Source organism: Vigna radiata, chromosome 9 (genome assembly GCF_000741045.1).
Source record: "Vigna radiata var. radiata cultivar VC1973A chromosome 9, Vradiata_ver6, whole genome shotgun sequence".
Lineage (NCBI taxonomy): Eukaryota > Viridiplantae > Streptophyta > Magnoliopsida > Fabales > Fabaceae > Vigna > Vigna radiata.
The window spans coordinates 2,532,932-2,547,264 of NC_028359.1; the positions used below are offsets into that span (position 1 = coordinate 2,532,932).

The window sequence follows — 14,333 nt, forward strand, 5'->3', positions numbered from 1 at the left end:
TTTATTCAATTTTTCCATTACACTTAAATTAACGAGATTATAAGATAGATATTATGTGTCATTTCACCAAAGTTATTAAATTAGCAAATGATGATGTCAAAAGTGACTTCTATAAAATAAAATAAAATGGATTCAAAATAAATATAAATATATACATGTGCAAAAATATTAAATAAAAACGACATTTTTATAGACAATACAAATAAAAGATAACATTTCTAGGTACTTAAAACAAGAAATGAAAATAATTTGAACTTGGTTTCAGGTAAAGTAATTTATTTTGATTTCGTGGAAATCTTTTAACTCAATTTTAAGTAATAATTTTAGCTCATATTTATATGATAAAGTAATTTTAGTTTGACTTCATCGAAAGAATTTTTAACTTAATTTTAAGCAGTAATTTTAATTCATATTTGTTTGACTCAACTAAAGAATCAATTAGCTTTAAACGAAACATATTTTACGTTGTTCTTGGTCAAAGTTTCTTTTTAACTATTGCCAGCTTAACCATTATTATTTATTTTTAGTCAATTTGGATTAAGTATATGTTTTAGTTGGTTTGGATTTAGGCATCTTTATCTTCATCTTTAAGATAATTTTTGTTTGGTCTTATTTAAAATACTATGACAATCGTATTAATTATTTCAATTTTAGTTAATCTTTGGTATTATTTATTAATTTTGACATATTGTTATTAGACTTAATTAAAACTCTTTCACAATTGACCTCAATCTAATCTCAATTAACACATTTTTTACTATATTAATGTGTCACATTCTTACTATTGATTCACAGTTTAATCATATCTTCTACTGACTTAAGTAAAAAAATACTTCTAATTATTAGAATACTTTTAACTAGAGTTCAATTAACTTATCTTAAATTTAGTATTGACTTATTATCTTAAACGCCGCCATAATTTTTAAATGACTTCAAGATTAATACTAAAAAGAGTAGGTCAAATTTTTAATATCTTAAAGACCCATGGATATTTCTGAATCCGTAAGGACTTTGTTGGTTTATGTGGATAAGAGTTTATATTATATATTTTTTACAACTCTAAATTATGGTAGATTGTTTTACTTTGTAACTTCAACCATTTCATTCTAAATTTCCAATTTCAAAAAATAGTCTTAGAAGTTTAATTTTTCTTCATCGAATTTTAAAATTCAATGAAGGATTTTTTCTTCATCAAAGGATTTTTTCTTCATTGAATTTCGAAACTCGATGAAAGATTTTGTCTTTGTTAGATTTCGAAACTAAATGAAGGGTTTTTCCAAGACCTCAACGGATTTCAAAATTCAATGAAGAAAATGAAAAATTCTTCATCAAATTTTGAAATTTAATGGAAAAAAAATGTTCACTGAATTTTAAAATTTGATGAAGTTTTGGAAGTCCTTTATCTAATTTCGAAATCTGACAAAAAAAGAAAATCCTTCATTGAATTAAGCAGAAAATGAAATGTAAAGTTTTTTAAATTGCAAAGAGAATTTTGAAATTAAAAAAAAAAAAATTGGAAGTACAAAGTAAAATAATGGGAGATGTAAGGTAAAAGAGTCATTATGACTATATGTGATAACATTACTTTTAGAGTTTATCTAGATTGACTATATTATATGTCTTTACTTGATATAAGGATGTCAATTATATGAATGGATGGATAATAACCTAAGTTGATTCATATACAATAAGATGATAAAAGGGATGCCACCTTCAATCGAGTGTCAAAGAAAGAAAGCACCACTCTTTTATATTCAAATGTGAAATGTGAAAAAGTTGATATGAATAAGATCCATATACTAAAGCCAATATACAAATTCAATTTTTAAAAAATTATGGTAGAAAGAATAATTTGATTGTTTAGTTTATTTCTCACATATCTTTAAAAGAGGGTGTGTTTGGTCCTTAGTTTAAAGTACCCATTAATGAGGTTTCTTCATATGGAAGAGTTGATTGTGTCACAGGTCACAACCTCCAAAAGGTTTCTCCAAATTGCATACATGAAATTCATGGTTGGTAATGGTCCATCAGTTGTTGAATGGTCCCCTTTGAAGTACTCCACCAATGCTCTCACCCTTCAATATTAATCACTCATTCTTTATTATGTATATTTTAAAATGTAATAATTGATTTTGTTCGTGTTTAACCAAACTATTCAAGCCTATAAATGACTAAGAAAATTATTTATGTACACATAGAGAGACAACAAAAATAATAAATGCATTTGTTGTATGATGTGATGAGAAGAAAAGAGATAAAAGAAAAAACAAATATATAATAGACATAGACAAAACAAAGCTGTATGTGTATCATTATTCAATGATTAACTATTGTTGTACATTTACATCTCTCTCTCTCTCTACATATACCTATGACACTATATTTCAAATATGATTTTTGAAAAACAAGTTATACTTATGCTTTAAAGTAATAAATAAATATTTTAAAAGTAGCAAATGATATAGTTATGACAAATTGTTATTGCAGCAATAAACAAAAATATTGGAAAAAACAATATTAATAGTGAGTACTAGCAGTACTTTAAATTTATAGAATTGTATCGATAGATAGTTGTGGAAAGAAAAGAGACAAGACTAGCATTTCAGTAGCTACGGAATATTGAAAGTACAACATGTTTCCTAAGATAACCTAATCATATTTGTAATAATAAGACTGATGTTTTATGCGTGCCAGGTGTTAATCTGAGTGCAATATCAAAGTATAGGTTGTGTGTGTAGTGAGAAGGAGCATTGTTGAATTGTTGAAGAAGATGGGAAGAAGACCATGCTGTCCCAAAGAGATCAACAAAGGTGCTTGGTCTCGAGAAGAAGATGAAACCCTCTCCAAATATGTTGCCATCCATGGAGAAGGAAAATGGCAGAAGGTTGCCCAAAATGCAGGTATCCACATTCTCATACACATTCATTGTAAAAATCTCTAGTTGGAAGCTGGTTTTGTTTATTTTGCATGATACCTCAGAGAAGAATCGTACTTTTGTTTATTCTAGACATTGGCATTTTGTTGTATATACAAATTACAGTGATGTCTGCAGGTTTAAAGCGATGTGGAAAAAGCTGCAGACAAAGGTGGCTGAACTATCTCAAGCCTGGTATAAAAAGAGGTGACATATCAGTGGATGAAGAAGATATGATTATCAGACTTCATCGTCTTCTTGGTAACAGGTGCTTTTTATTTATTTATTTCAAAAGATCTCTTCTTGAGTATTAAAATATAAGAGTATAAAACTGTAAGAAAGTGTAAGTAAAGAAAGAAAACTGGTACATTACTTGGTTGTAAACCATAGTGGTTGTTTGTTATCTTTATGCAGATGGGCATTGATAGCAAAGAGGCTACCTGGACGAACAGACAATGAAATCAAGAACTACTGGAACACCAATCTGTCAAAGAAGTTACAGAAACATGGTACACCATCATTATCTGTTTCTTCACCTCAAAACAAACGTCATGAAGAAGAGAAGATCAAGCAAGTTCATGTAGCACCGGAAGCTCCACGCCCTAGGAGAATCAGTGCAGTTGAATACAGTAAAATTGTGGAAAATAATAGGTGTAGTACTACTCCGAGTCCCTCAAATAAAGTGGAGGGTAGTAGTGATGAAGCTTCTTTCAGTGATTTCCTGATCGATATTGATCAAAGCCAGTTGTTGATTGGTGATGATTCAAACTCAAAGGTCCCACAAATGGAGGAAGAGCACATCAACAAACAGGTAGGCTTAACCAACAGTCCTAGCTCATCATCACCTTCTGATCATTGTCACCATCTCTTGGCAGAGAAATTTGACCCTCTGGAGACCCTCTTGGATGTTGAACTCAAGAGAATGGCTTCCTTTCTTGGACTTGAAAATGATTGATCAAGGGATTTTATTTATTGCACTGAGATGAAAAAGGTCAAGTACTTAGAGATCAAGTGTTATAGATAAATATGCCATCTATATATGGAACGCCTAACTAAGCATCTAGCTCTAGCTAGATCTTCACACGAATCCAGGGTTTCTTCTCTTTTTCCTTTTCCTTTTCCTTTTCCTTTTCCTTTTCCTTTTCCCCCTCTACTTACTTGGATTGTGAACTCACGTACGAACCCTTGTGTTCCTCCAAAATCAATAACATTATTCCAACTAGACAGTACAATCTATTGTTTAGAATATGTTGGATTCTTTGCTACAATTTCCTTTTACAAATTACTTTTGCTTAACTTTGATGTGTCACTGTCACGCACCACGCCAAAAGTTGCTTTAGATAAGAAGAAAAATATTTATATGCCCATGTGATGTTATCTAGCTTTCACAGCTTTTACAAACAATGATGGAGAGCCTTTGACAATCAACTCATGCATCCACAACTTCATAAGCATATGTAAGTAAGTTCTATTCTGAACGTGAATATGGTGCCATAGTTAAGCAAAACCTGTTACCAACAATTCTTCAGTTCTATCTGCAACACATAATTCAGCAATTTTCATAGTCATGCACCACTTTGCCACACTTCTCTCCCAACCTTCTTGAAGAATCCCACAGTTTGAATGTACATATTTCTTGGTAGCAGGTTTCATATTCTTAGAAATTGTGGCATTCCAGTCAGAAATATCAGTTGGAAATCCAACTATTCTCGGAAATCTAACTGAATATAAGTACCTAAAATGAAAAAGTTGAACAAGTGTGACAACAAAGACTCCTGTTGAGTATCATCATTATTTCTGGTTTTTCAATGAACAAGTAGTTGTTAATTACCTATATAATATCAATTTCTTATGTCTGAATTGAGTTAATGTTTCAGTAAATAATTTTGTTTTGAAAGATTGATCATTAGTGATATGAGAGTCTGAGTTCAGAATTTTAGCCTCCATTTCAGCACCAGGTCGCTAGCAAAGTAATTTTGTGGTGTGATGGGTGAGCTTAGTAAGAATGTATGTGAAAGGAAATTTATCTAAAAGAGAAGATAGTTTTAATAGTGTGTGGTGGTCATTAATAAAAAATGTCCCTACCACTGCCTATGCAATTAAGTAGTTCTTTTGTTCTGTAATGCCATAGCAGTTCACTTTCCCATAGATCTATTCTACGTGCCTCTCGAATTCAATTCCATTTGCATATAAATCTCTTACAATAAGGAAACGTTTCTTTCTCTCCTAATTACTCTTTCACCAACCAATATAATTATTTCAATACAGAGTTCATCTATAAATAAATTCAATGTCACCTTTTACAAATCATTATGAGTTGATGGAGATGGAAATCGAGAGTTATATAGTTAAAAAGAACAACCATCTATAGGTAGTGTTTACATATCGCTTAAAAATCATTAGAAAGAAAAAAAAATATAAATCCACGTACTAATATATATATATATATATATATATATATATATATATATATATATATATACAACAAAATGTAAGTATATCAGAGCTTTCAAAACGAGTAACCCGGTCCATTACGGGTTTGTCACTTAGTAAGTCAACCCCGGATAACCCGATCCATTACGGGTTGGTCACTTAGTAAGTCAACCCAACCCAGCTCACTTATTAGTGAGCTGAAAAAATTCAAACCTAACTCGACCCACTACTACGGGATTTGTGAGGGTTGACTCACTGTCTCATTTAATTATAAGTTTTAAATAAAAAAATTACAATTATTTTAATTCAAATATAAATATATGTCACACTAAAATAATGTTAAACTCCAAAGACAATTCAAAATAAAAAAAAAGTATCATTTAATCCAAAAAATGTATAAAATGTCAACAAATAAGTTTTTAATATTGATAATTTTTGTATCATTTGTACATTTATAATATTAGAGTCTTGAATAGATAAATTTATAATATTTTTCTTTCTTGAAACATCTTCTTTATCATCGTCTAAATATAAGGCAAAAATGTTAATTAATAATATTAAAACATAAAATAATAAATAATTAAATTAAATTAGGTGGGTTGGTGAGCCAACCTGACTCACCACAGATTCAACCTGGGTTTTAAATGAGCCGAGTTGAAAACTAATCGTATAAAAAACATTACATTTTTTTCAAACCCAACCGTACTCAAATCCGTGATGAGCCAGATTAGTCCACGGATTATAACCCATTTTGACAACACTAAAGTATATAATTAATCTACATGCAAAAAGTTTAACTGCCTTTAAAAAATAATTATGTGTACTATAATCACCCAAGTAAAAAAGTTCCTAAAAATATAAATAACAACAATATAATAAAATGAAACACATGGTCTTAGACGTAAATCATGTCTTTATCAATCTTTTGTCTCCTCGACAAGTCTTAAAGTTTTTTAATTATGTCTTCAACTCTATTATTTCTTTGATGAATATGACCTATGGTGAAAATTTAAAAATTCATTGTTCAAACCTACTTCAAATCAAATATTATATCATGGTTTAGCTATTATGCACCTTTAGTGAAAATTGTACAATTCAAAGTGTTTTTTTTGTCAAATTGTTTAAATAGTCAAATGTTATTTACAATTCAAAATTTATAAGTTAAGCTTTTTTATTAAAAAAGTGTTTCACATGATTAATTTGTAAATATTATTATTCTAAATAATTATATAAAATTATAAATTATTATTAGTTAATAATGTAACAATTTTTTTATTTTGGATAATCGATCTAGTTGTAAAAGTTAGAAGGAAAACTGAGAGAAATTATACGTTCAACTTCTTTATTAACATTATGAAGATATAAAATTGGTTTGAAAGGTTTATATAAAATGTGAGAGAGATTACAAGTTTAACTTTTTTTCACTAGCAAAATCTAATCATTAACATTTTTAATAAAACAATTTAGTTAATGTAACTTTAAATTTTCATAATTATATGTATTTTGATATGATGACCAATTGATTTGTTTTAATTTATATCTTTGCTTATTTCAAGGTGATATAAAAAGTTAATAAACATAAAAAATGAAAAGAATGGACACATTAAAAAATAACTTCATGAATATAACACAGTTTGAATATATGTCATTCATATTGTTAAACTTTAATGAATTCTTCAATATCCATTGATATATCAAATGTGCTTATGAGTTAAAATTCTTTGCAGTAAAGTGATTCTGCTGTATCTTTAAAATTAGAATGGATCTTAGTACTGATTGAGAGAAATCTTAATATATATATATATATATATATATATATATATATATATATATATATATATATATATATATATATGTTTGTATGTATGTATATCTTCTTTTCTTTTAAATTAAATAACTTTACCTTTTTATTTTCAGTTTTTCTAATATAAATAATTATATTTCTATTTTTTTTCTTACCCGTTTCTCTTTTGTAATTTTTGTATTTCCTTTCTCTCCGTAAAAGGGCATTACTATTTTTTAAGTAGATCAATATAATATAAATGGACACTATTATGATAATTAACTTTTTAAGTAACATAGCATTGATTCTCAGCTACTAAATGGGCCTACAATGGATTCAAATTTCTAAATAGTAGTATTTGGTTTGGACTTTAAGAACTATTTCTTTCTTCACCCAATAAAACTTGTTAGGTCACCTCACTCATTTTGGAATCATCTTTTCAAAATGTACATTTTTTACACTTAAAAGTACTCTGAAAAAAATGAGAGCTGTCCAAAAAGTTTATAGAATGTCAGAGAAAAAAGAGCCCAATAGCTATAAAATGGGCTTTTAAGATTTAGTAACGATAAAAAAAAAACGGCATTTCTCTTTGTACCTCCAACCACTTCTTTTTGCACCTCCAAATTTTTTAAAATTCTAAAATTATCTTCTACAATTAAAAGACCTTTACACTCATATTTTTTTTCTTTTAACATATTTTAAAAGCTATTGAATTTTTTTCTACAATTTTAATAGATTTTAAAATTTGTTGAAAAAAATCATAATCTCGAGTTATTTTTAAAAATTAGAGATACAAATAGAAATATTTGAAGGTGTAGAAAAATCCAATCTAAAAAAATAATAAATTAAAATTAACAATATAGAAATATAAAAAAAAAGTGAGAAGAAAAATAAAGTAATAAATATAAATATAAAAAACATATTACACTAATCTAGGATTTTTCTTTTCTCATATTTATATGAGAAACACACAAAATGAATGTCTCCCTTGTCCTTTCTCCTCCACCTCACTAATCATGTATTATAATGGTAGTTTTCCAACCTAGTACACATTATGATCATATGATTATTAATAAAAAAATTAATCTTTACCTATAAAATATAGGTTGCTGCAAGAAAAAGAAGAAGCAAGGAGAATCTCTTTTAAGTTCGATCTCCTAATCATCTATAAAACAAATAGGAATTTAATAATTAAGCTTAGTATGTTTACATCACTGCTCTTTTACCACTTTCACTTTTAAATGTTTTAACTAAAACAATTGAAAATGACATTTTTATTTCTTTTCATTCTCTATTGTGTCACAACTATACTTAAACCTCAGTTATCCTTTATATAAATTTGAATATATTCTTGAATTTATAATAATAACAAATAGTAGAAGTCTTCCCAGTCAACACATGTAACTCTTTAACCATCTTTTAATTTTTTTCATTGATAATTTTGTTAAGAATGAAATGTTAAGAAGAATAAAATGTGATATCAATTATTTTTTAATATTTTTATTTACTCATTACGAAATATAATCAGTTTTTAATTATTATAAATTAAAAGTCTTATAAGCTTTCAGTGTCAAAAGAAAAATTATACATTAACACATAAATTTTTTATATTTATTTAATATTATTCTTTTTTATCTTTTATTCTTTTTTCTTTTAAAAGTATAAAAATTTATTTTTTTATAGCTATTTTATTTTTATATTACGTGTTAAATGAGTGTAAAAATATACTAATATATTATTATTCGTGTCAAACTACGTTAATATTGTTTTGATAACTTTTGATTTTACAAAAGTTAAGGACTTAGTATCTTTAATATATAATTATTTATATGTAACATAATTAATGATTTAATACTGTAACTAATATATAGACTATAAATTTTAAGATTTAGCTTTCATTATACTTTTTCTAATAAATATATATAAAAAGACATCATTAGTTAATAATCATATATAAAGTATGATTTTCTTAAAAATTTAGAACTCTATCATAATTTTATATTTAAAAAATATTTGTTTAAAAGAAATATATATATATATATATATATATATATATATATATAAATTATTATTAATTTCATTTTTTAATCAATATAAAACTATTGAATAAACATAATCATTAATCATTTTCAGTAATATAACAAAATAAGGTTAAATATAAGTTAAGATAGTTGGTAAAAACAACAATACCAACAACAATACCAACTTGTATAAAAATAAACAATTTAAAAATTAATTATACTCTACAATTAATTTTTAAATTGTTTATTTTGTGAATTGCTTGCTTTCTCTCATAATCGGGAGCCCCAACTACCTTGGTTCTGCTACGCAATCACAATACAGTGAACCGTACTACGGATGTGAGAAAATTTTGCAGTCTCACAACTTCTAGGGTTTCGCGTGGATTAAAAATGAAAAAATCATGAGGATGAATACGTCACAAAAAAGAAGGATGTGTGGTATAAATATGTGAAAAAAGAGCAGATATTTATCTAAATAAATTTGTAAAGTAAAATGCAATATAATTTATTAGGATGTACACATAATTTATTATGGTGTTCTAAATGATATTGAAATAACGGTTTTCTTAACATTCATATTCAATTAAATCATATCCATATATTTTTCGTTTAATAATAGTAATTTAAAACTAATATTGATATTAGTAAATAATAATGAAAATTTTTCATAGAAGAATAGCATCGGAAGCTTATGTGTATTGTGAAAGTGCGTGGAATCATATCTGCATATCAACAAATGCATTGTACAAAGAGAAGAAAATCCATCCAAAAAACATACAGGAAGGAAATATAGAAAAAGAATAATAAAACCCTTTTTGTATTATTTGAATGAGTGTTATTGTACAATATAGAGAATGATTATATAGGGAGAAAGAATAAACAAAAAAAGGAAAACAGAAAGGAAAAAGAAAAACGGAATAGAAACAGAAGCAGTATGGTGCACATGGTATTAGTGAGAAGCAGCGTTAAGCGGTGCTTTTTGAAGTGTTTTGACAGCCCCCTCAAGCTTGGCGTAGATGTTGAGAGTGCAAAGCCTGGAATTGATGGCATGGAAGATGGAAGGAGGAAAGGCCTCTGTTAAGATATCAACAAGCTGCAAAGTGGTATGTATGGGGAGAAACTTGATAGTGCCTTGTTAGACTTTTTCATGAATGAGGTGACAATCTATTTCGATATGTTTGGTTCTTTTGTGGAAGACCTTGTTAGTAGCAATTTTGATTGCAGAGAGGTTGTCGTAGAAAATGGTAGCAGGTTGAGAGAAAGGAAGGCAAAGAACAGTAAGAAGATTGGTGAGCCATTGAACTTCACAGGTAGTTTGAGCAAGGGCACGATATTCGGTCTCAGAAGAGTTGTGCGAAATAGGTTGATTCCTTCTTGGATTTCCATTATGTTGGAGAATCACCCAGGTAAACAATGTACCTCGTGGTGGATTTGCGCGAGTTACGGCAACCAGCCCAATCTGAAATAATATAAGCTTTCAAAGTGAGAGTGTTAGTAGCATTTAGAAAAATATCCTGACTTGGTGTTTGTTTGATATAACGCATGATTCTGAAAGCAGCTTGATGATGAAGCTTAGTTGGGGAAACAATGTGTTAGCCTTGATGAAAAGTTTCACATGAGAAGGTTAGTTTAGGATGAAAAGTTTCTAGTTCATCCCATATGATACGAAGCTTAGTGAAGAATTCCATGACAATATTATCTCCTTGATGCAAGTAAGTTGCTTCATTTTGCAAGGCAGAAATACGTAGAAGATCTCCCATATGGCTTGAGCGTTGTCCATGCAAAGAATGTTGTGTCGTATTTCGAGTGAAACAGAGTGGACAAGCTAGGAAACCGCCATATTGTTGCAGCTCTTCCAAGCATTGTGAGTAACGTTCTCCTTGTGCGATTCATGAGCAGTCCCATCAACAAACTGGACCTTTTCTTGGCACTTAAGGCATTAAACATGAATTTGTTCCAAACATGGTAATTATTTGATTCAAGAAGTGGTGACATAAGAGAAATGGTTGAGCTTTCACCAGGATGAAGATAAAGAAAACTAGAAGAACTGTTATAATCTTCTGACATTGTGCAAGAAACCATGAAAGAAAGCAAAAGAAAGTAAAGAAAAAGAGATTAGGGTCGGCACAACAGAGCTCTTCAAAGAAGAGCTCTGATACCATTATAGAAGAACAACATCGGAAGTCTCTGTGTATTGTGAAAGTGCATGGAATCGCAACTACATACCAGCAAATGCATTATGGAAAGAGAAGAGGATGAATATAGAAAAACGTATAGGAAGAAAATATAGAAAGAGAACAGTAAAACTCTTTTTGTATTATTTGAATAAATGTTATTGTATAATACAGAGAAAATTATATAAAGAGAAAAAAGAAAAAAAAAGGAAACAAAATAAAAACAAAAACAAAAACAGTGCGGTGCATGTGGTATCGGTGACAAACAGTGTTAAGCGGTGCTTTTTGAAGTGTATGATAATTTTTCAATTAAACAATCTTTCATTTGATTTATTTTTAATCTTCCTTTTTATTTTGCTTTTAATCTTTTTAAGGAAGCATTAATTAGAGACATTTGTTTGAACCATCAACACTTTAAGAAACGCAGTGCTAAGAAAATAGTTATAATTTTAAACTAAACTGCCTTGTTAAAATTTTTAAAACTTATTGATTAATTTTACCCGTAAATAGTATACTTTTAAAATCTATTTAGAAAATAAGAGATGCTAATATGCTATGTTATAACAGCTTCTGGTGAATTGTCAGATTGTTACATTTTCTCAGTTTCTACATGAATATGAATCTCTGTCCTCCATTTTTGGATCTTACACATTTTTTTATTTTTTTATGGTCAACAAATTCTCCTTTTTTAAGTTGATATATATGATTTTTTTTTCTCTAGCTTTTGGCAGTGTAAATGACATATAAGTTTATTCCACTCATTACACCAACTTTTGTTGATTTTTTTTCCTCGTTAGTTGCTATAGCAAAATGGGATAGAAAAATACGTACCTAGATAGAATGTTTAAAATTATTATAATATTTTTCTAAGAATGAAAAAAAAACACAATTATATTTGGAACAATTTTGAGAGCTGTTTTGACCTCAAGTAGTCTCGATATTTAATGTTTTTATAATTAATTGTTGTTTATTTTGAAATTTATAATTTCATCATTTTTTCTTGAAAGGTATTTAAAAAAAATAAGGAAGAAATATATATTTAAATTATTTTGTATCTTAACCTTTAAGTAATATATAATTATTGTTAAAATATGTCATTACTCATTTTTAAAAAGATATGAATTCAATTTTTAATATTAAATCTAAATAAAGATGGTCAATACTGAATGAACTATTCAGTTATTGATTGTGTGACATAGTGAGTCAATTGACTTAACAACGTATGTGTAAAGCGCCACCATAGAACCACCATGCCGCCATTAGCACCACCACGAGTTCATCTTCTCGTGCAATAAACCCTTTATAGCTACCATGCCATCAATCTTCATGTGCGAACACAATCAAACTTATGCTCCAATATAGCATCAGTAGGTTGCATGTTTTCTCATACGCTTTTATTTACAATAATTTACGTTTAGTTCATTCTTATAAGACCAACTTATAAGTTGAGGATTGTTCTTACTTATAATTGATTTAGGTTTCAGTTGATGTAAGTCCAAAATAATGTTATAACGACAAAACATGTGTAGTTGCTATCTCTTGAAAACATCACTCAATTTTCTGTACGACCAACTCCATGCAATGGCTAATAACAATAATAGTATTATAACTTTAATTTTATTCTTCCAATAATATATTTTTTCAATTTTAAATAAAAATTTAAATTTCATTAAACAAAATTTCCACTCATTACTTTTAAATTCATAACATTATTTCAGTTTCGGTAGAATTGGTCTGAAGGTCGATTGACCTTCCTTCTCTGCTCTCTTTCAATTGTTTTAAACCTTTTTTAGAACACAATCCTCCCATGGGTGATTGACCTGTAAAAGACACTTTGGCGCTCAAGTTAGATATGTTGTATAAAGAGATCTATATTTTATTTAGGATAGCTCAAGGTTTTTTTGACCTGTGAATAATATATTTCATAAGACTTGTGTCAGCGAAACACATTCATTAATCATTAAATCAGACAATTAAATTCAATAATACCTGTTATTTGTCCATTAATATCATATTCTTGTGTAATATATGACCCGTCCATCACTCATAAATAGCGTATATTCACATTTAATATGATCATTAAACATTAATGATTTTTACCTTTCCTGATTGGTGTTTATCTGACCATGAGTGAGTTGTCTGTTTTGGCTCCGGTTTCTTCTTAGTCCATCAGGTATAGTACAATTTCTCTCAAGAATAATTTAGTAAACATCTAATATCATTCATTATAATATTTTGTTAATATATCATTCTAATTATATTATACAAAAACTTTCATAAATTTTTCATCTTAAATCAAATCACACTATCTTTCCTTTAATTCAAATAACCTAAACTTTACATTATTCTCTCTCTCTTTTAGAGTGTGTTCTTTTGGATGGATTTGAGGGAGATGATTTGGGGGAGATGATTTGAATGGATTTGAGTGAATTTGAGGGTAATTTTGTTGTTGTTTTTTTAGTGGATTTGTGAGTAATTGAGAATGGATTTGAGGGTAAAGATTGTCAAAATTAGTGTAGGATTTGATTGATGTGACAGATTAAAAAAATTAGTTTAATTGGTAGAAATTTAAGATTACCAAAATGCCCCTAGACATTAAAGTAATATAAAATGTGATTTTTTAATGTTATATTTAAATGTATAAATGTTAATAAAGAGAGGAAATTAATTAATAATAATTAAAATTAATTACGGTGAAAAACATTGGAAGAGGTTGGCCTAAAACCTCCACACAACCGTGTCGTCCTCTCCACCTCCATCCCCATTAACCTCTCCTCCACCGCACAAACCTTTATCTTCTTCTCCATGGAATACATCTCTCTCCTTCCTTCCTCCACTGCACAATGATGTCTGCTCTCTATGCTGCCATTCTCCTCAACCCGAATCCACCATTGTTTCCATGGGGATCTACGTTTCACAGTGACACGAGGAGGAAGATGACCACATCACCCATGCACGAAGGTTAAGAAAGTTCTGGTAACCCACTTGCTGCGACGGACCAAGGAATC

At 28.5% G+C, this 14,333-nt stretch overlaps 1 protein-coding gene across 2 annotated transcripts; it reads left to right on the forward strand.

Annotated features, from left to right (window-relative positions):
• The first annotated feature begins 2,579 nt into the window (after positions 1-2,579).
• Positions 2,580-4,274, forward strand: LOC106773092 (transcription factor WER-like). Of its 2 annotated transcripts, none has more exons than XM_022786210.1 (3): positions 2,580-2,900; positions 3,041-3,182; positions 3,329-4,274. In XM_022786210.1, the coding sequence occupies exons 1-3, from the start codon at positions 2,771-2,773 to the stop codon at positions 3,867-3,869; spliced, it is 813 nt and encodes a 270-aa protein (XP_022641931.1). In that variant the 5' UTR covers positions 2,580-2,770; the 3' UTR covers positions 3,870-4,274. The 2 variants fall into 2 exon arrangements, with proteins under 2 accessions (XP_022641931.1, XP_014515266.1); XM_014659780.2 differs by having other exon boundaries at positions 3,053-3,182.
• Positions 4,275-14,333: the final 10,059 nt, after the last annotated feature.

Excerpts from the sequence above, each read along its gene's own strand:
- LOC106773092 (XM_022786210.1), top strand. The coding sequence starts at position 2,771 with ATGGGAAGAAGACCATGCTGTCCCAAAGAGATCAACAAAGGTGCTTGG. Across the intron at positions 2,901-3,040 it reads GAAGGTTGCCCAAAATGCAG|TGATGTCTGCAGGTTTAAAG; the intron begins GTATCCACATTC and ends TACAAATTACAG. Across the intron at positions 3,183-3,328 it reads CATCGTCTTCTTGGTAACAG|ATGGGCATTGATAGCAAAGA; the intron begins GTGCTTTTTATT and ends ATCTTTATGCAG.